Source organism: Dipodomys spectabilis, unplaced genomic scaffold (assembly GCF_019054845.1).
Source record: "Dipodomys spectabilis isolate Male_0828 unplaced genomic scaffold, ASM1905484v1 ptg000079l, whole genome shotgun sequence".
Taxonomy (NCBI): Eukaryota; Metazoa; Chordata; class Mammalia; order Rodentia; family Heteromyidae; genus Dipodomys; species Dipodomys spectabilis.
In genome coordinates this window covers 1,249,445-1,268,938 of record NW_024870756.1, presented here as the reverse complement: position 1 = coordinate 1,268,938, position 19,494 = coordinate 1,249,445, and the positions used below count along the sequence as shown (strand labels likewise).

Below are 19,494 nucleotides of genomic sequence, written 5' to 3'. Positions count from 1 at the left end.
TAGCTAGCAGTAGCATATCTGCCTAGCCAGTGTGGACCCTGAGTTTGTCAAATCCCAGTACTGCCAAAAAAATATATAAAGGAAAAAAAGATTAATTTCCAAGTTGGCCTATTGTTTCCATTTTCTCATTCATTTTATGTTCCACAGAGTATTCTAACTCTTGAACAACCAAGTCTGTCCATTCTGAAAAGCTTTCATTGCCCTCTACTACATATAGGCTGTTAGCAGGAGCTCTCTGCTTACTTCAGCAAGGCCTTGTTTACATACATGGGATGAGCCCAGGGCTCATTCTTTTGAGGAACTGCAGCTTTCCTGGGAAACTGACATTTATCTTTCAATATTCATATTCATGGGTTCTTTGTTTTGTTTTGTTTTGGTCGGTCATGGGGCTTGAATTCTGGGTCTGAGCACTGTCCCTTAGCTCTTCAGCTCAAGGCTAGCACTCTACTGCAGCACCACTTCTGGTTTTCTGGTGATTAATTGGATATAAGAGTTTCATGGTTTTCCCTGCCCTGGCTGGCTTTGAACAGTGATCCTCAGATCTCAGCCTCCTGAGTAGGTAGGATTACAGGTGTGAGCCACCAGCACCTGGCTCATGGATTCTTTTGACTATCCCTCTCATAGAGCATTTTGCCTTGACCTTATGTCAAGCAAGTATCACATTGTTTTATCAATCATTTGTATGTCTGGCTGCCTGGCCTGTGAGTTCTCTAATACCAGGACTCTGTCTTAGCCAACTTCTGTGAACCCAGCGATAGATACCATGTCTGATTTTGATGAGTGGTTTTTTTGTTGTTTTTTTTTTTGAGTGAATGTAATTTTAGACCCTCGGCTGTTTTAGAATTATGCACTGTCTGGTTAAAAACCTTTAAAATCAAGAGAAACTAGAAGAAAACTGGTTGATACCTAGACACACAAACTTAATAGTGGTAGCTATCTTTATTTCTCTTTAATTATGATAGTGGTCTTTTGTTTTTGTGTTTTTCTATGCTGGGGATCAGACCTAGGACTTTATGCATGCTGGGCAAGTACACTACTGCTGATCTACATCCAACCCAATGATGGTGGCTCTTAATGGAAGGTGGGAGGCAGTGTAAAAAGACTGAAGTTCCAGTCCCCTTCATGAGCCAGTTGTAGAAGATGTTATTGTGGTTCCCACAGGATACACAAGTCTAAGGACAAGTTTTATTGAGATCCTAAACTGAAAGCTCTCACAGACAAGACTGAAAAACTAGTCAAGAAAAGGGAAGTAGTGAGGCCTGAAGGAAAGGAGATACTCATTTCACAGAGTGGAAAGGATGTCTATGGAAGTTGTTCAGTTGCTGTGGAAAAAAACCTCCTAGGAAAACACTATGCAAAATAATGGCTAAACTCAGAAAAGAATTTCATCTTATAATGAAGAGAAAACAATCTGAACCTTTCTGTTTTGTTCAACTTTTATATGTCTTTTTCTTTCATGGGGGTGGGAACCTATCTAGGTCTGCAACCACCACCCCATCAGGCTCTCCTCGGACCTCGCAGCAAAATGTCTATAATCCGTCCGAAGGTTCTACATGGAATCCCTTCGATGATGACAATTTCTCCAAACTCACAGCTGAAGAACTGCTAAACAAAGATTTTGCCAAGCTAGGGGAAGGTGAAAAAAGTCTTGTCTTTTTGTGATTCGTAGTTGTAGATTCCCAGTGCTAAGAAATAAGCAGGAATTAGAATGAATCTTATCTCTAGAGGAATGTGCTTGTGAAAATGTGCCTCTGCCACAGGTTTAAGATAAGCAGCCACAGTTTGAGCTTCTTCAAATTCTTGATTTCAAAATATGCACCCACACAAACTTTTACTTTTACCCTAGTGCTAATCTCAGGAAGTCCTGACCTATCGTGGAAGGCAGCACAGAGAGTGTGAGCATTAGGGAAGACATTTTTACAGAAGACTCAGAGGCATAAATCAGCACAGTGGTAGCAAACACTATCATACTTGGAGGGGAGTGGTGTTCCCCTTTTGTCTCCCTCTTTCTCTCTCTTTCTTTCTCTCTCTCTTTCTTTCTCTCTCTCTCTTTCTTTCTTCCTTTCTTTCTTTCTTTCCTCCTTTCCTTCTTCCCTCCCTACTTCCTTCCCTCCCTCCCTTCCTCCCTTCCTCCTTTCCTTTTTTTTCTTTTCTTTTCTTTTGGGTCCTGTCATGGGGCCTGAACTCTGGGCCTGGGCACTGCCCCTCAGCTCTTCAGCTCAAGGCTAGCGCTCTACCACTTGAGCTACAACGCCACTTCCAGCTTTTTTTCTCTTTGCTTATGTGGTGCTGAGGAATCAAACCCAGGGCCTCATGCATGCAAGGCAAGCACTCTACCACTGAGCCGCCTTCCCAGCCCTCCTTTCTTTCTCTGTCTCTGTCTCTTTTTCTCTCTCTTTCTTTCTTCCTTCCATCCCAAGGCTTGGGGGCTTGTTCCTAAGCTCCTTTTGGTCAAGGCTAGAACTCCACCACTTGAGCCACAGTATCACTTCTGGTTTTTCTGTGATTTCATTGGAGATAAGAGTCTCATAGACTTTCCTGCCCAGGCAGGCTTCGAACAGTGATCCTCAGCGCTCAGCCTCCTGAGTAGCTAGGATTATAGGCATGAGCCACCAGCTCCAAACTCCTTGATAGTAATGTTAAGTACATTAGCAATGTTGTACAAGCCAATATCCAGAATTATTTTCATCTTCTATATATAACTAGTTCTCTTATCACTTTTTGATTCTTAATAATTTTCTTTATTATCTTAGTTATTGTAGTATCTAGACAAGGACTTTTGAATAGCCAAGGTGCTGCCTTAACACAGTATGAAGAGTAGTCAGAAGGTACCCAGAATCTCCACATGTGTGTATTATGCTCCTGGGCTTTGGCCGGAATGAACAAAGTGGTGTTTTGTCTCTAGGCAAGCATCCTGAAAAGCTTGGTGGCTCAGCTGAGAGTTTGATTCCAGGTTTCCAGTCAACCCAAGGTGATGCTTTTACAAACACTTCCTCGTTTTCTGGTGAGTATGGCACATACCTGGGACATGTGGCTCACTGTTGTGACTTTCATTGTTTTCCCTCCATATTATAGCTGTGGCTTGCTGGGAACCACAGCTCCAGTGTTCAAAAGCTGTCCAGTCAAAGAGAGGTAGATGAGGATCTAAAGTGGCAGGATGATCTAGCAGCAGGATGCTGGATTTGTTCCCTCTAATCTAGGACATAGGTTAAGCAACTCTGGTGATCTTTTCTTGTTTCTTAAGATCTTTGCAAGAACTTAGTGAATTCTAAGTTTTAGATATTTTCTCTTGATATTTGATTCTCTACTAAGCTGTGATTAGTGTGTGCCTTTATGAGTTTGTTTTAAATTATAGAGTAATAAGAGGTGTTTTCTGCCCTTACTAAGAAAAATTACATTTATTATATAAATAAGTCATTTATAGAGAAAAAAGTTAAAATCTCCTGTGATCTCACCACTGAGAGCTAGCATAGAGATGTCATTCAAACATCTTGGCAATAATTTTTTGTTTTTGGTTGGTCATGGGGCGCTGTCCCTCAGCTCTTCAACTCAAGGCTAGCACTTGAGCTACAGTGGCCACTTCTTGGTTTTCTGGTGGTTTATTAGAGAAAAGAGTCTCACGGACCTTCCTGCCCAGGCTGGCTTAGAAATATGATTCTCAGACTTCAGTGGCCTAAGTAGTTAGGATTGCAAGCATGAGCCACAGCACCAACTTTTTTAGTTATTTTTTTCAGATAGAGTCTCTTGTTTTTGCCTGAGGCTGGCCTTAGACAATAATACTCATACCTCCAGAGCAACTGGAATTACATGTGTGAACCATCATTCCCAGCCTAGAATGCTCTTCTGACATTGTGTATTGTAAACTTTCCCCATTTCTCACTTGTCCTTGCTGAGTGTGATCTTGTTTGACCTTCTCAGCAACCCTTTGAGTTTGTTATATTCTCTTTAGTTCTTGTAGCTTGAAGAGACTGAGGCACAAAGTCGCTTTTCCAGAATTACCTACTAGCAAATAGAAGAGCTGGAACATTGACTTTCTGGCTCCAGCATCAAGGGGGAATATTTATTAAGGTTTTTTAAGATTTTTTTAAATCAAAATATTTAACACTATGAGTATTTTTCTCAATAAAAGTCATTTGGGGTCCAAATGGGATTGAGGAGAGCTGGATCATCTCTAGGAATGCTTTTCCATTTTCCAGTGTAAGGTAGATACTGTCCTTCTAGCATCTCCTTGCAGTTGCCCTACTTCTTTGCCATAGTCTTTGAGAATTAATCACTTTGAAAATTAAGTGCTTCACGAGCTTTACAACGTTGGTGGGGGGGGGGGGGGGGAGTTGAGGAAGGAGAAGGATTGGGATTAGGGGGGGAGGGGGGAGGCTGGGAAGGGATGTGAAGGGTAAACAAAGGAGGAGGCTGCAATGCTTGGTAAGAAATGTACGCATTATCCTGCCCATGTAACTGTAACTCCTCTGTACAGTATGTTCACAAATAAAATTAAATTAAATTAAAAAAAAAAAGAAATGTAAAAAAAAAAAAGAAAGAAAGAAAATTAAGTGCTTCTCCTAGATGTGTGTTTCCTTAGTAAGAAAAAAAAAGGCAAAACAGATGTTTTATGTCGTATCGTAGAAGTCATCATGATCTTAGAAGTCATCTTGTAATGTTACCATTTTTTTAAATCATTTGGGAATTACACTTCCATATTAAGTAATTACAATATTTTTGTGTTATTTTTTACTTTATGTTTTGTCATCTTATCTTGTGACTTTTAAAGGCTTATGTTTAATTGTGCCACATGTCTGACCAGATGTACCAAATGCGTAAAGAGCTAGAACATGAGAGTGATGACCAGCTATGGTCCTGGGGATGATAGAGCTTTCTGGAAGGAGGGTCAGGGAGAAACTTTGTCTTCTTTCTTGCTACGTCTTAGACATTTACCACAATGTTTGGTTCAGTATGGATTGGATGAATGAATGAAAGTGATTGCTTTTGCCAAAAGTATAGAAGGAGCTGGCATTCAGCAGTATTAAAGCAAAGGTCTTGTAATTGTCTATTTATCATAGCTTAGCACTCCCAATTTTAACGCTTCTCAGTTTTCTCACATGGTTACATTTCATTATCTATTTGAACAGTTTTCTTTTGTGTGTGTGTTTGTAGTACTGAGGTTGATGTTATAGCTTTGAGCAAGCTACAGAAGTGCTCTATCCCTTGACCTAGGCTCACAGCCATTTTTGCCTGGGCTTGATCTTAGACCTTGCTTCTGAGATTACCATGTGTACCATCATGTCCCACTTATGTGAACTATTTTCTTACATACTTGGTTTTTTCTTTTACCTTTCTCTTGCCTTTATATTTGTTTTGAAAGGCAATAGTGGCAGTATATTTTATAGGACTTGAAGGCCTAACCACAAACACATTTAGAGAAAAATTGTGACAGTAATAACATTGAGTACCTATAGCATCATTGTACATGCTAGGCCTATTGAGTAAGTGATTCATTGTATGCATTATTTCACAACAGCTGACCTCGGCAGTCACAGCTGGTGAATGACAGAATAGAGATCTGTACCTAGACAGCCCAGTGGAAATACTATTGTTGAAACAGTATCTCAGGAATCCTTATTATCAGTAATACCAAGCTTTATAATATGCATTCAGATTTCCTCAGTTTATCTAACATTTCTCTATGAACATTTCATTTTTTTATTTGTGTGCGTGTAAACATTTTTTTTTCCTGTATCACCTTCATTCTTTCCAAATGAAACAGTATGTAGTCCAAGAAATTCACTTGCTTGCCTTTGTTTGAAGTTTAGGATGGCACCATTTTCTGTAAATATTCTAATTGTGCTCAGATTGATTATGGATTTTAAACATTCTGATAGATCAAAAGAGAAATTGAGAAAGAAATTTGATAATGGTTTAGGGAGAGTGACATAAGGTAATACTTTAAACATTTTTATGGGGACTGGGAAGGTGGCCCAGTGGTAGAATGCTTGCCTTGCATTCATGAGGTCCTGTGTTCTATTCCTTAGCACCACATAAGCAGAAAAAGCTGGAAGTGGTGCTGTGGCTCAAGTGGTAGAGCGCTAGCCTTGAGCTGAAGAGCTGAGGGACAACGCCCAGGCCCCACAACCAACAATGACAAAACCTATTTACATAATGCCTATTTATTTAAATGCTTGAGTTATACACTTTTAGTTGTAAAAAAATGGGGAAATGGATGAAAGCCCAGTGAAGTGACAAGAACTTATAACCTTACTCCAAGAGGAAAATGCTATTATTGTACAGCATTTATACCTGGAATTTATTTCTACATACTTTTTTTCAAAAAGACCCATGTTATATTTTTTTGTAATTTTCTTTTTCCTTTTAAATTTGTTTTTATTTTATCTCATTTTAAAATGTAGGGCTGGGAAGGTGGCTCAGTGGTAGAGCGCTTGCCTTGCATGCATGAGGCCCTGGGTTCGATTCCCCAGCACCACATAAGCAAAAATGAAAAAAAGCCAGAAGTGGCGCTGTGGCTCAAGTGGTAGAGTACTAGCCTTGAGCTGAAGAGCTGAGGGACAACGCCCAGGCCCAGAGTTCAGGCCCACGACCGGACCCAAAGGAAAAAAAAAACGTATCAGAAGGGCTGGGTGTCTGTGGCTCATGCCTATATTCCCAGCTATTGAGGACATTGAGATTTGAGGAAAGCAGTTTAAAGACAGCCTAAGTAAGAAGCGTCATGAGACTCTTATCTTCACCAAAAACCACAAGTGGAATCACAGTGGTAGAGAGCTAGCTTTGAGCAAAAATGCTCAGGGACAGACCCTAAGTTCAAGCCCAGGACCAACAATAAAGGAAGGAAGAAAAGGAAAGAATGCAGAGGGGAGAGAGAGAAGGGGGAAGGAAAGAAGGAAGGGAGGGAGGGAGGAAGGGAGGAAGAGAGGAAGGAAGGAAGGGAGGGAGGAAGGAAGGGAGGGAGGGAGGAAGCCAGGCAGGCAGGCAAGCAGACATTTCCAAGACTTAACCCTTCTGTTCCTCCTACCTATAGAGAAAGTTCTTCAAATGATTACTATAATAACCCAGTTGTAGATGGTAAGAACCAAATCCTTTGGTTTGCAAAGGATAACACTAGATGTAGGGGTGGATATACCTAGAAAGGAATGGAAGGAGGGAGTTCTTCATAGTGTACAGTTCAGTGTCACAATTGTGTTGGTGCTCAGGCTAATCTATGCATGGGACAGAATCACAGAGAACTCTGCACACCAGTTGAAGGAAGCGAGTAATGGTCTCTGAGAGAATATGAGGAGAGGCTAGTTCAGAGATTGGGAAATGGGATTGAAGAGGAACTTGGGAGGCCACATTGAAGGAAGTTGAAGATGCAAGGAGAGGTTGAGGGTCTGGGGAAGTTTGAGTGTTGGAAGATATGAAGTCAGAAGTGTCTGAGGTAGTGATATAGGTCAAGAGTCAGATGTTGGAAGTCTGAGCAAGGGAGGATGGAGTAGAGTTAGTATGGTATCCATGTTTCCTTCTGTCCTCTTCCCTCACTCACAGATTGGATTTCCAGTCATTGAGCTGGGTGTGGTGGCAGCTGCTGACACATTGAGACTGACTGGTCACTGGGTAGGACATGGCTTTGGGAATGGTGGGAGATGGTCAGTAGTGGTCTCAAAATGCCACATAAGCCCTTCCCTCTGTCTTGCTGCCCACCGAGGGACACCTCTGTCCCTCCCTTTGCCCTCTGTCACATCTGGACATCTTCCCACCTGTTATCATTTCCTCTTCCACATCTTAGCTTAAAGTTCTTGGAAATGCATTTTGGGGGTCCCTGGATAGAAGTAGGCACCGTCTATCTTCAAAGCCGCTCTGAGGGAGACAACCAAGTCAGGGACTGGGGACATTTCTTTTTTTTGTCAGTCATGGGAGCTTGAACTCTGGGCTTAGGCACTGTTCCTGAGTGCTTCAACTGAAGGCTAGCACTCTACCACTTGAGCCACAGCCCCACTTCTGGATTTTTGTTTGTTTGTTTGTTTATGTGGTGCTGAGGAATCAAAGCCAGGGCCTCATGCATGCGATGCAAGCGCTATACCACTGAGCCACCTTCCTAGGCGTCTGGGGACATTTCTAATTCATCCAGTAATCCTACCTGAACTTTTCGCACTACTGTATTTCTTTTTTTTTTTTCTTTTTCCTTTTTTTTTTCTTTTTTCTATCAGTCATGGGGCTTGAACTCTGGGCTTGGGCCCTATCCCTCAGCTCTTCAGCTCAAGGCAAGCACTCTGCCATCTACCACTTGAGCCACAGCACCACTTCTGGTTTTCTGGTGGTTTGTTGGAGATAAGAGTCTCATAGACTTCCTGCCTAGACTGGCTTTGAACCATGATCCTCAGATCTCAGCTTCCTGAGTAGCTAGGATTACAGGCATGAGCCACCAGCACCTGGCTCTGTATTTCTTAAAGTTCATCTTGCTGGTTCTGAGGAGGTGGTATTGGGGATGGCAGAGGTAGCTGTTGAGAAATGGTGGAATCTTTCCAAAGGGACCAAAGAGGAATAGAGGAAACTGAGCCACTGAGAATTGGGCTCCCAAAGGGCAGGAAGCAGATGAGAAAGAAACCAAGTCAGCCTACTATCTAGGAAACATGAGATTTGGGGATAGATGGGATAGGGGCAACAAATTCACCCATTTCCTTGTAGCTCCTAACAGTCATACCTGAGAAACAGCTAGAGATAGCAAGAGACAGAGACAAGTAGATTTAGAGATGGGGGATTTAATTCAGAGTCAGATGCCTGTAGAGATGACTCCAGTAACACTTACACATGCTGGCACCTTGACTCCTTGATAAGCCTGTTTCATGAACAACGCACTGAGGTTCAGACAGATGAAGAAAACTGCCCTGCAACTGATGACCCAGGCCAGGGCGCTTAAGTGTGGTGGGTGCTGAGCCTCAGGACTTCTAAGCTCAACCCAGCACCGTATAGGCTAACAAAAAAGGATTTAGGGTGCATTGAAAATGACAGCGATGTCTAGCTAGGTAAATAGGATCTACCACCTATGTAAGAGGCAGGTATGAGTGGAACGAGTTTGAGGGAGACCAGAGCAGAGGTGTCTGACCTGAGTGGCGGTAGTGATGGAGACGGAGTTGAAGCTCACAACAGGCACAGAGAGGGAGAGAGGGAGGAAGCGCTTACTCACACAAACAAGTGGGTGTGTGTTCATCAACATTCTGTTACTATAACAAGGTACCTGATAGGTATTTGTTTGGGCTCAGTTTTGGAGGTGTCAGCCATGGTCAATTGTCCCATTGCTTTGGGCCTGTGGCAAAGCAGCGTATCATGTTGGGGTGTACATGGCAGGACAAAGCTGTTCATTCTCATGGCAAGGCCCAAGGAGAGGAAGAAAAATAGATTGGGATCCCGTGATCCCTGCTAAGATTAACTTCCAATGACCTAAAACCTTCCAGTTGGCCCTACTTCTCAAACTTCCTACCACTTCCTGAGAGCATTAAGCCGGGGACCAGGCTTTTAACATACATGCACACTAAAACAGTGTGCATGTGAAAACTGCCAAAACCAAATAGGCTAGGCAGTAGAATTATATAGTGTTGGTGACATCATGCTACAGTTATATAAGGTGTCTCTGTTGGGACAAGATAGATGTAGGATTCACAAGACTCAACCTGTGACTCTCTAATTATTTTAAAGAAAGCTGTTTCACTTTATTTTAAGATAACATCTTGCGGTGTAGCCCAGGCTAGTTTCAGACCCACAATCCTATTGTCTTGACCTCCTGAGTACTGGGATTATAGACATAAACCATTATACTGGCTTTGAGTAAAACATTTAAAAAATCTGCTTTTGTGGAAAGAAAAATGAAATTTTAATTAATAAGCAAGCTGGATACTGAAATTCAATGTAGAGGATGATAAAGTAGAAATAGACCTAAATTGTGACCATAGCTCTTCTGACCAGCCACTGTTGATCTCTTAATTTGGGTCTTCATTTTCTTTTCTGAAAAATAAGGAAATTGTGCTAGAAAATTCTAAAATCTTTTCAAGCCCTAATAGTTGCTAGGGTATGTAAATTTCTGTAAGTTGAGAGTACTTACCAATAGTGTGTTAGATATGGTCTAGAGATTAGGGGTCATCTAGCCCTGAAGTAGGCAAAAAAAAATTATTTCTATTTCTTCTTGTCTAGCCATTGGACATTATAGTGGTACAGTAAGATTTAGTCCTTCCAAAACCTCTAGGGGATAATGGGCACACAAGAAAAAGCTGTATACATCCTAATATATACATGTACTAGTGCCAAAATGTGTGACATGGCCAATAATTGTTATAGACATTCTGAAAGAGATCCCTGTATGCTGCAGTATCCCTGGAAGAAGTAGAAGTCCAAGCATAGGAATATACTGATGTAATCATTCATTGTATCTTATATATGTTACATAGACCACATTGTATATCTCAGGGATACTTTATTATCATACTGTATTGTTAGCATTCATTCCCCTTTAGTCTGCCTGTTTGGACTTTGTAATTTAAGCTATTGAGTGATTAAATGGTAAATTCTCTGGGTGCTGGTGGCTCATGCCTGTTATCCTAGCTACTCAGGAGGCTGAGATCTGAGGATCGTGGTTCAAAGCCAGCCTGGGCAGTAAAGTCTATGAGACTCTTATCTCCAGTTAACCACCAGAAAACAGGAAGTGGTGCTATGGCTCAAAGTGGTAGAACACTAGCCTTGAGCTGAAGAGCTGAAGGACAGTACCCAGGCCCTGAGTTCAACCCTCATGAAAAAAGAAAAAAAGGGAAAGGTAAATTCGTCTAGATTCACTTATGTTTTCTGCTTTTCTCTCCTCACGCTTTTCCCTTCAACCAACTCTAGCTGAAAAAAGGAAGGGTGGGCAGGCTGTGGATTCTGGAGTCCCACTTCTAAGCGTGTCTGATCCTTTCATTCCACTTCAAGTACCTGATGCACCAGGTAGGTAAATAGGATTGAGGTTAAGCAGCTTGATTCTTAGGTCCCAATGCCTCTGGAGAGTTCTGCTTTAAACACTCCATAAAAGAGATCTGAATCCCAAGTCCCAGTGGGAAGGGCTGTTGTCTGTTTTCATTGTCTCAGTAAGAGATACAAACTTAGGAAAGATAATTAAAAAATCAGCTTAGATTAAACCAAAGTATATTCCATAACAGTGTTCCAGTTTTTATCCTTGATTGTATTTATGGTAACTTGAGGCCATGTACTGGAAAGAACATTCGTTCAATATAATTATAGTAATATCATGGTGGGACATAGATGTGTGTGATTAAGAGAACAAAATATAAATAGTGGTCATCATGTGGTTAATGATATGGGGGGGTAACCTGTCCAGTTCCTGTTTTTATCATATAATTTTATATTATAATAGAAAATGCACAGTAAAAGTTAATAAGGAATATGAACCAGGAGAACTGGACTTCCTTCCAGGTTCTACTACTACTGAAACCCGTCTGGGTTAGGCCATTCAGTCAGAAGAAGTTGAACTGTGGGAGTTCAGATAGCCTTTCCATTTACCAGGATTTTTAGGGAACAGTGTAAAAAAGTAAGAAATGGTTAATATGTTCTGATTGATACAGCTTTTGAAATAATAATTGGATGCTTTCATTTAGAGTATTTGAATGCTGTTCTCTTTATACTTATCTTTTTGGCAGGGATTGATGGAGAGGGAATGTAGTTTGAAGGATAGCAAATAAATCCAACTTCTTACAAACATCTGGCATTGCTTTTGTTTCCATGTTCCTTTTTTCTCCACTTTTAGCTCTCCTAAGTCTCTTGACCTGAAATTGATAGGATTAGCTTGGCTTTTCTTCTCTCCCAAAATACTATTTGATTGATTGTCTCAAGAATTGGAAGTAAGCTGACACTGGTGGCTCACTCTATAATCCTAGCTACTCAGTAGGCTGATATCTAAGGATCGCAGTTCAGGGTCAGCCCAGGAAGGAAAGTATGTGAGACTCTTTATCTCCAATTAACCACCAGAAAACTGCAAGTGGCACTATGGTTCAAGTGGTAGATCCCTCACCTTGAGCTGAATAGCTCAGAGACAGCAGCCAGGTCCAGAGTTCAAGCCCCATAACTGACCAAGAACAAACAAAAATTGGAAATGATTGTGATTTTCATATTCTTTAAAAAAATTTTTTTGTCCATCATAAGGCTTGAACTTAGGGCCTATGTGCTATCCCAGAGCTCTTTTGCTCGAGGCTAGCACTCTACCACTTTGTGCCATAGTACCAATTTCCAGTTTTCTGGTTAATTGGAGATAAGAGTCTCACAGACTTTCATGTCCAGGCTGGCTTTGAACAGCAATCCTCACATCTCAGTCTCCTGAGTTGCTAGGATTCTAGGCATAAGCCATCAGCACCTGGCTCATTTTAACTAGTTTTAAGTTCAGTGATATTAAGTACATTCACCTTATTTCGTACTCATCTTTACCATATTCCAGTGAAACTTTTTTCATCTTGTAAAACTGAAATTTTGTAAAATAAATTCCCATTTTCCTTCCCCCCAGTCCCTAGCAGCTGCCATTCTACTGTTCTAGTGAATTTGATGGCTGTAGGTAACTCATAAAGGGAAACCATATATTGTTCGTCCTTTTTTTTTTTGTGACTAGCTTATTTCATTTACTATGATTAAAGTTCATTATATGTCAGAATTTCCTTCCTTTTTAAAGATTGGGTAAAATTCCATTGCATATATACCATATTTTGTAAACACTTCGTTTACTTCTTTTTTTTTTTTTTGGTCGGTCATGTGGCTTGAACTCTGGGCATTGGGTTCTGTCCCTGAGCTCTCAGCTCAAGGCTAGTGCTCTATGACTAGAGCCACAGTGCCAGTTCCAGATTTTTCTGTTTATGTAGTGCTGAGGAATGGACCCCAGGGACTCATGCGTGCGAGACAAGCACTCTACCACTGAGCTACCTTCCCAGCCAACTTCATTTACTTCTATCTTTTGACTATTTTTACATCCATCTATGAAGAAGGATGTACTAATGTGTGACCTTGTTTTCGTTCTTTTGTATATATACCAGAAATAGAAATGCTGGATTTACTTTTTGGAAGAACTATCATGCTATTTCTCACAGACACCATTTCACATTCTCACTAGCAATGCACAGGCTTTGACAAACAATTTTGAGAAGCTCTTCAATTCTAATCTCTTGTCAATATTCCACAAGACTAAACGGATAGGCTTTTATTGTCCCATAAGTGCTACTTCCTAGAATTAGAGTATTTAACAAAGAAAGAAAAGAAAAAGTGCTTCTTGGTTTTATTTATATTTTGGTCCATCATTTTTTGAAATGTTACGCAAGAGAAACTTTTCTTGATAGTTTGTTTTTGCTGCTCTTTATGAGTTTCATTTTTTGGTCACCATGGACATTCCTTTTTGCTTTGTTTTGTTGTTGTCATGTGTATTCCTTTTTTTTTTTTTTTTGGTCCGGTCGTGGGGCCTGAACTCTGGGCCTGGGCACTGTCCCTCAGCTCTTCAGCTCAAGGCTAGTGCTCTACCACTTGAGCCACAGCGCCACTTCCGGCTTTTTTCTTTTTGTTTATGTGGTACTGAGGAATCAAACCCAGGGCTTCAGGCATGCAAGGCAAGCGCTCTACCACTGAGCCACCTTCCCAGCCCATGTGTATTCCTTTTATAACTGCTTGCCTGAAGTGCTCATTTCAATCACTGTCCTGTGGGACTGAGAAGCCCAAAGCCAATCATAGTATGTGATACAGTATGTCCTTTTACTCCAGAAAATCTTATCTTTGTACAGATTTTGTTCTAAAGTTAACTGGGAATGATCCATGGAGTTTGACTTTTGCTTCCAACTTGAAGGTTTGGTGTTTGTATTCTTTCAGTGATAGGAACTTTTTATGACTAGATTTTCATTTTATATCTTTATTTGTGAGGTATAGTGTGACTTTTTAACATATGTATTCATTGTATAACAATCAGATAAACATTATTGGCAAATTTGTCACATCAATGAGTGACTGGATTTTAAAAACACTGTCACTTGTATCAGAACTCATGTCGGATAAGACACGCATTTTTGATAGGGCTCTTATCAAGCTCTTTCACGTTGTTCTAATCTTCATATTTTCTATTATAACTAGAGTCAAAATGGCCCATGAACGAGTTTGTAATCTTGTACAAGTAGATATCTCTTCTTCTTCTTTGCTATTTTAAAAGAGAAGAGAATAGCAAGTTGGTATACATCCTAGTCTCATGGCAGAAAGCAGTTTTATTATCTAACCTTAGACTGGTTTGTGAGAAGTTTATTACCTTCTTGACTTTTGGCAAGGTTTTGGTGTTGACAGTGCTGACACAGGCAAGTGGTGGCCATTGTTATGATAGCACTAGGGGATTAGCTGCAGATTTCCTTTATGTGTGCACCATCCTCCTTGCACAGTGGGTGGCCTGTGCTATCACTCATGGTTCTCTGCCTGCTCTTCCTCCCTACTCTCATCTCTCCCACTTTTCTCCTCATAGAGGGCAGTCTCCCCTGGGAATTGTGGGAATCATGGTACTAAAAGGTAAGGACACTGTCCTTATCACCCATGCATATATACTGAGTGAGGGTTCTGCTTTGTTGGATAAACATCCTGGTTATCAGAATGGTTGTGCTATTTAAGTTAACTGCAGGAATTTCATCAGAACCTTTGGTTGTCTTAGGGCAATCCTTAAGCAGGGGCATATCTATAATTGGGTCAATGGGCCAGTATAGTGGCCCTAGCAGCCACCATAGGTCCTGTTTAATCTGCCTGTCTAACTCTGTGGTTATGAGTATGGTCCAGGTACTCATTATCTCTGAATTCCTTAGGTGAGGCCTTGTTACCCTGAGAAGATCATTGTGCCCTGACAGTAAGAATAGCTTTCTCTCCTGTGACAAGGAAGTTCGTCCACCAGTCCTGTCATTCCTGAATTCTAAGGTGAATTCTAAGGTGGCTGAATTTCTTTGCTCTGCAGGAGAGAATGGCTCAGGGCAAAGGACACAGGCACAAAATGGAGACAGACATTCCAAGTTTTTATCCTGCTTCTATGTACCCTTTGGAAATTTGCAGTCCCAAGTGAGGAATCAGTGCTGTTTAGCAGAAGCAGTTTCTAATTATCTTATACCCCAAGAACTTAGACGTTTACAAATCCATTAAATTGTTACATGCAGATACTCCAACTTTAAGCTACTGCTTTTTCAAATAATTTAATTTCGTTTAACTGTTACAGAATCCATGTAAAACCTCAGTCTCCTTGAAATGGAAATAATGAGCTCTAAATTTACTCCTGTGATATTCTGTGATTCATTATTTTGTTGTAAGTTAATGTTCTATGTTTAGTAGGTTAAAGGTAAATAGAGTGTTGTTGATTAGATCAGAGCTAAAGGAATTGTTCTGGAAGCAGTTGGTGTGTGTGTGTGTGTGTGTGTGTGTGTGTGTGTGTGTGTGTGTGTGTGTGTGTGTGTGTGTGTGTGTGTGTGTGTGTGTGTGTGTGTGTGTGTGTGTGTGTGGAAGCAGTTGGTGTGTGTGTGTGTGTGTGTGTGTGTGTGTGTGTGTGTGTGTGTGTGTTCCAGTATGATAAGTCTGATGTCTTCTGATATCCTCCTTTTGTTTTGTAGCCAAAAAACACTAATAGTAATCCATCCTCAGGCTTAAGTGAATTTTGTAAAATGAAACTGTAGGAGGAATCCTCGGCCAGATTCTTTTTGAGGGGGTTAGAATGGGACCTTGTAGAAATACCTCAGTTACACTAACCTTTATGCCATCAGCCTTGAAAGGGAAAGTAGGATTAGATAAATTTAGGGATAATCAACCTTATATCACCAGTTTTTAGACAGACCTCCTTTAAGTGATTAGCATTCCTACATGCACAAATGAGTAGGAATCTGACTCAAAGTAAGGGGGACAGATACAAAAATGAAGGCTTTTATCATGTTTTCAGTTACTTTGTGGGCCCAAGTAAGGAGTCAGAGTAGTTTCTAAGTATCTATCATATTGCCACAAAATAATTATGAATACCAGCATGTCACAGGTGCACGGTTGGCAGATAGGAAATGATGTTGAAGTCGATTTAGGTGAGGCTGTATTAATTCTCTTGGGACTGCTTAGTGCAAGTTGGAAAAGAGATCGAAAAGTTAAGTCTAGGAAAGTAGATAGATGAATATATAAAAACAGATTGCAAATGTTTTTGGCAAGCATTATTTTTCATAGCTGAGAACTGGAAACAACCAAATGTCTTATCAACTGATAAACAAATCAACAAAATGTTGTATATCTGTCCAATGGAACACTACTCAGAAATAGGGAAACAGAACAAACAATTGATTCATGGTACAACATGGTTGACTTTCAGAAATATTATGCTGAATGAGAGAAGTCAGACACAAAAGACTGGGTACTGTTTGGTTCCATTTAAAATGGAAAGTCTAGAAAAGGTAAAACTATAGTGACAAAAGAAGATCTGTTGCTACCAAGGTCTAGGATAAGAAGAAAGAATTTTTTGTGTATATACCAGTCCTGGGGCTTGAACTTTTTTGCTCAAGGCTAGTGCTGTACCACTTGAGCCACAGCTCTATTGCTAGCTTTTTTGGTGCTTAATTGGAGGTAAAAGTCTCACAGACATTCCTTCTCAGGCTGGTTTGGAACAATGATCCTCAGGTCTGAGCTTCCTAAGTAGCTAGGATTATAGGTGTGAGCCACCAGCACCCAGGAAGAATTTACTCTAAAGGGGTCCACAAAGGATTATGGAGAGTATTTGAAATGTTTTATGTCATCATGGTGAGTATATGAATGTATACATTTGTTAAAATTTACCACATGACACAATTAAAATTGGTGACATCTACCATTCATCAACTACATCTCAAACACAAAGCAACTAAACCTAAGGCAACATCTTGAATTCTTTCCCCCCTCTCCCCCCCTCCTATTATTTGAGCCACAACACCACTTCCAGCTTTTTCTGTGATTAATTGGAGGTAAGCGTCTTAGGACTTTCCTGTCCGGGCTGGCTTCAGGCCGTGATCCTAAGATCTCAGCGTCCTGAGTAGCTAGGATTACAGGCATGTGCCACTGGCTCCCAGCTCAGCATCTTGAATTCCTAATGGCTTACAAAATGATCACTTCACTTGGGAAAATAGTTATTTAGACATTTCAAATTTGGGAAATCTATTGTTAACAAGGTCTTAACAGTATTCATTTTTATAATTAATCTGTACCATTGAAGAATCTGTTGGCCCCTAGAATGTGTTCGACTGGAAAACAGTGAATGTTCTACCTGCTTTAATATTGCATTTTTGCTTTTTCTTTACTTCTCTGCCTGACCTAGAAAAATTAATTGAGGGACTCAAGTCTCCTGACACTTCTCTTCTGCTCCCTGACCTCTTGCCTATGACAGATCCTTTTGGTAGCACTTCCGATGCTGTAATTGGTAAAAATCACCATCTGTTTCTTCAGCCTGCATGATGTGCATGTGTAGTTCATACTGCTAAGTGCCTGCCTATGAGGTCATTAGCATCTAGCTTCTGGGAGTGGGAAGAAGTGTCCTGAAGTCTCTTGTTTTGGAATTATACCTTGTGCTGACTGGAAGTCAAGGCTGTTTAATCTTACTATCACTCCAAGTGAAGTGTTTTCTGTTTTCTGTGGGCACAGCACTGTAATGATTACCTTTTTTGGTAATCATGAATTCTCAAGTAAATTTCTTAAGAATGAGAAGAATATGGAGAAATTCAATTACAAAAACTTGATGGCCAGTTTTCATGTGGGCCTCACCTTCAATGAATTTGATGGAATTTAATAGATTCTTCTTTAATGCCCCATGTGTGTATCAAGGATCAATGTGTGTATCAAGGATCAATAACAGAAAATACTTTGCCCAGGGGTCAGGTCCCAGGAATAGAATCTAAATGAGGCCTGGTCTGCTTACTCATTTATGTTTTCTTGTGTTTCACCAGCAAGTCAGGCAAATTCTACAGAATGTCCAAGGCCTTTGTACTCCAGAAGAGTTTGTTCATTAGACATAATAAAGCCTTGGACACAAAGTCTCAGAACACTGAAATGTCATGACTCTACTAAAAGATAGGCCTCCAACAATGAGATACCATGTGATAGAGAAAATCTCCCAGCTACATAATGGATGGAATTTGGGATGGATTAGAAGCTTTTGCATTAGATTAGAGGATGGATTTGAGGATGTTTACCTCAATTTTGTTCCTGAAGAAAAGCAAAGTTATCAGAAGAAATTAAGGTGTCTTTTAACCAATCTCTTGTACCATGGAGGAGCTTTGCTGCTTTGAGTGGCTTGCATGCCATATTTATCTGTAAGAGCTGGTAATCAGTAAACTGGCTGCAGTGGTTAACCTTACACATACATGCTCAATCAGTGAAGCCCAGCCTCAGAAAGCAGCAGAAACGAGGTCAGCTATCCTTGCTTTACTTTTTGCCTGAAACTGGCATTTTAGAGACCTGTTAAAGAGAGCCTTCCCAGAATGTCCTGAAGAGCCTTCTGACTTTCTTTCCTTTACCCTTTTCCTCTCCTTTCTTAATTCCCCTTTACAAAAGAAAAAGCTGATGTTGCTGTTGAGAGCCTCATACCAGGATTGGAGCCTCCAGTTGCCCAGCGCCTCCCATCTCAGACAGAGTCTGTGACCTCAAACCGCACAGGTCAGTCAGACAGCTCTGCAGCTCAGGGCTGAGTGAGCCTTCAGAGCTAGACTCTACCTATGCAAAATAAACTTGGTTAGTTCCTCCTAGAGTGGATGCTCTGAATTTTTCTTATACCTCCAGCCTCTTGATGTTGAGTGTCTGATCCCTTACTAAGGACCTCCCCACTTACTGAAGCTATATTCTTCTTAGAGGAATCTCTCTGTCTGCTTTGGCAATGGTGTTTCTTTTCCTAGCATGAATAAGTCCCAGGGTTTGATCACCTGCACCTCAAGAAGGAAAAAAATACTCTTTTTTACTGGTGACAGGTTTCCTCTACCTCATTAATGAAAGAACATTGCTCTGGGGAGTTCCTCTCCTATCTGTTGACATTCTTTTCCCAGCACAGGGTGCCCTCTCCCTCTCCCTGTCCCTCTCTCACTCTCATCCTGGGGCTAGGCACGGTCCCTGAGCTTCTTTTGCACAAGTCCAGTACTCTACCACTTGAGCCACAACACCACTTCCAGCTTTTTCTGTTTATGTGGTACTGAGGAATCAAACCCAGGACTTCATGCATGCTGGGCCAAGCACTCTACCACTGAGCCACATTCCTAGTCCCAGCACAGGGCTTTCATCAGCTACAGGAAATTCATAGGCAAAGTTGAACTCTTGCCTGGATCCAGCATTCCATCTACCCTAATTTCAAAAATTTGTCTTAGTTGAGTTTTATGAAAAGTTGAAAACTCCTCAACTTTTCTATAAAAACAGATCTAGTAATGGCTATTTGCCTTGAGTCCATAATTAGCTTGATAACAATGTCTGATTATCTGACTTGGAATAGAAACAGACATCCAGGAA

At 40.8% G+C, this 19,494-nt stretch overlaps 1 protein-coding gene across 4 annotated transcripts in view; it reads left to right on the top strand.

Moving 5' to 3' along the window:
* Aak1 (AP2 associated kinase 1) overlaps positions 1–19,494 on the top strand; it is a 175,211-nt gene that overhangs the window by 140,794 nt on the left and 14,923 nt on the right. The window contains exons 15-18 of one of the 4 annotated variants that reach the window (XM_042683068.1): positions 1,461–1,636; positions 2,906–3,004; positions 10,858–10,953; positions 18,556–18,657. In XM_042683068.1, the coding sequence (XP_042539002.1) occupies positions 1,461–1,636; positions 2,906–3,004; positions 10,858–10,953; positions 18,556–18,657 (473 nt within the window). Of the gene's footprint in view, positions 1–1,460; positions 1,637–2,905; positions 3,005–6,046; positions 6,056–10,857; positions 10,954–18,555; positions 18,658–19,494 lie in introns of all 4 variants that reach the window. The other 3 variants (XM_042683069.1, XM_042683071.1, XM_042683070.1) reach the window with 3 other exon arrangements.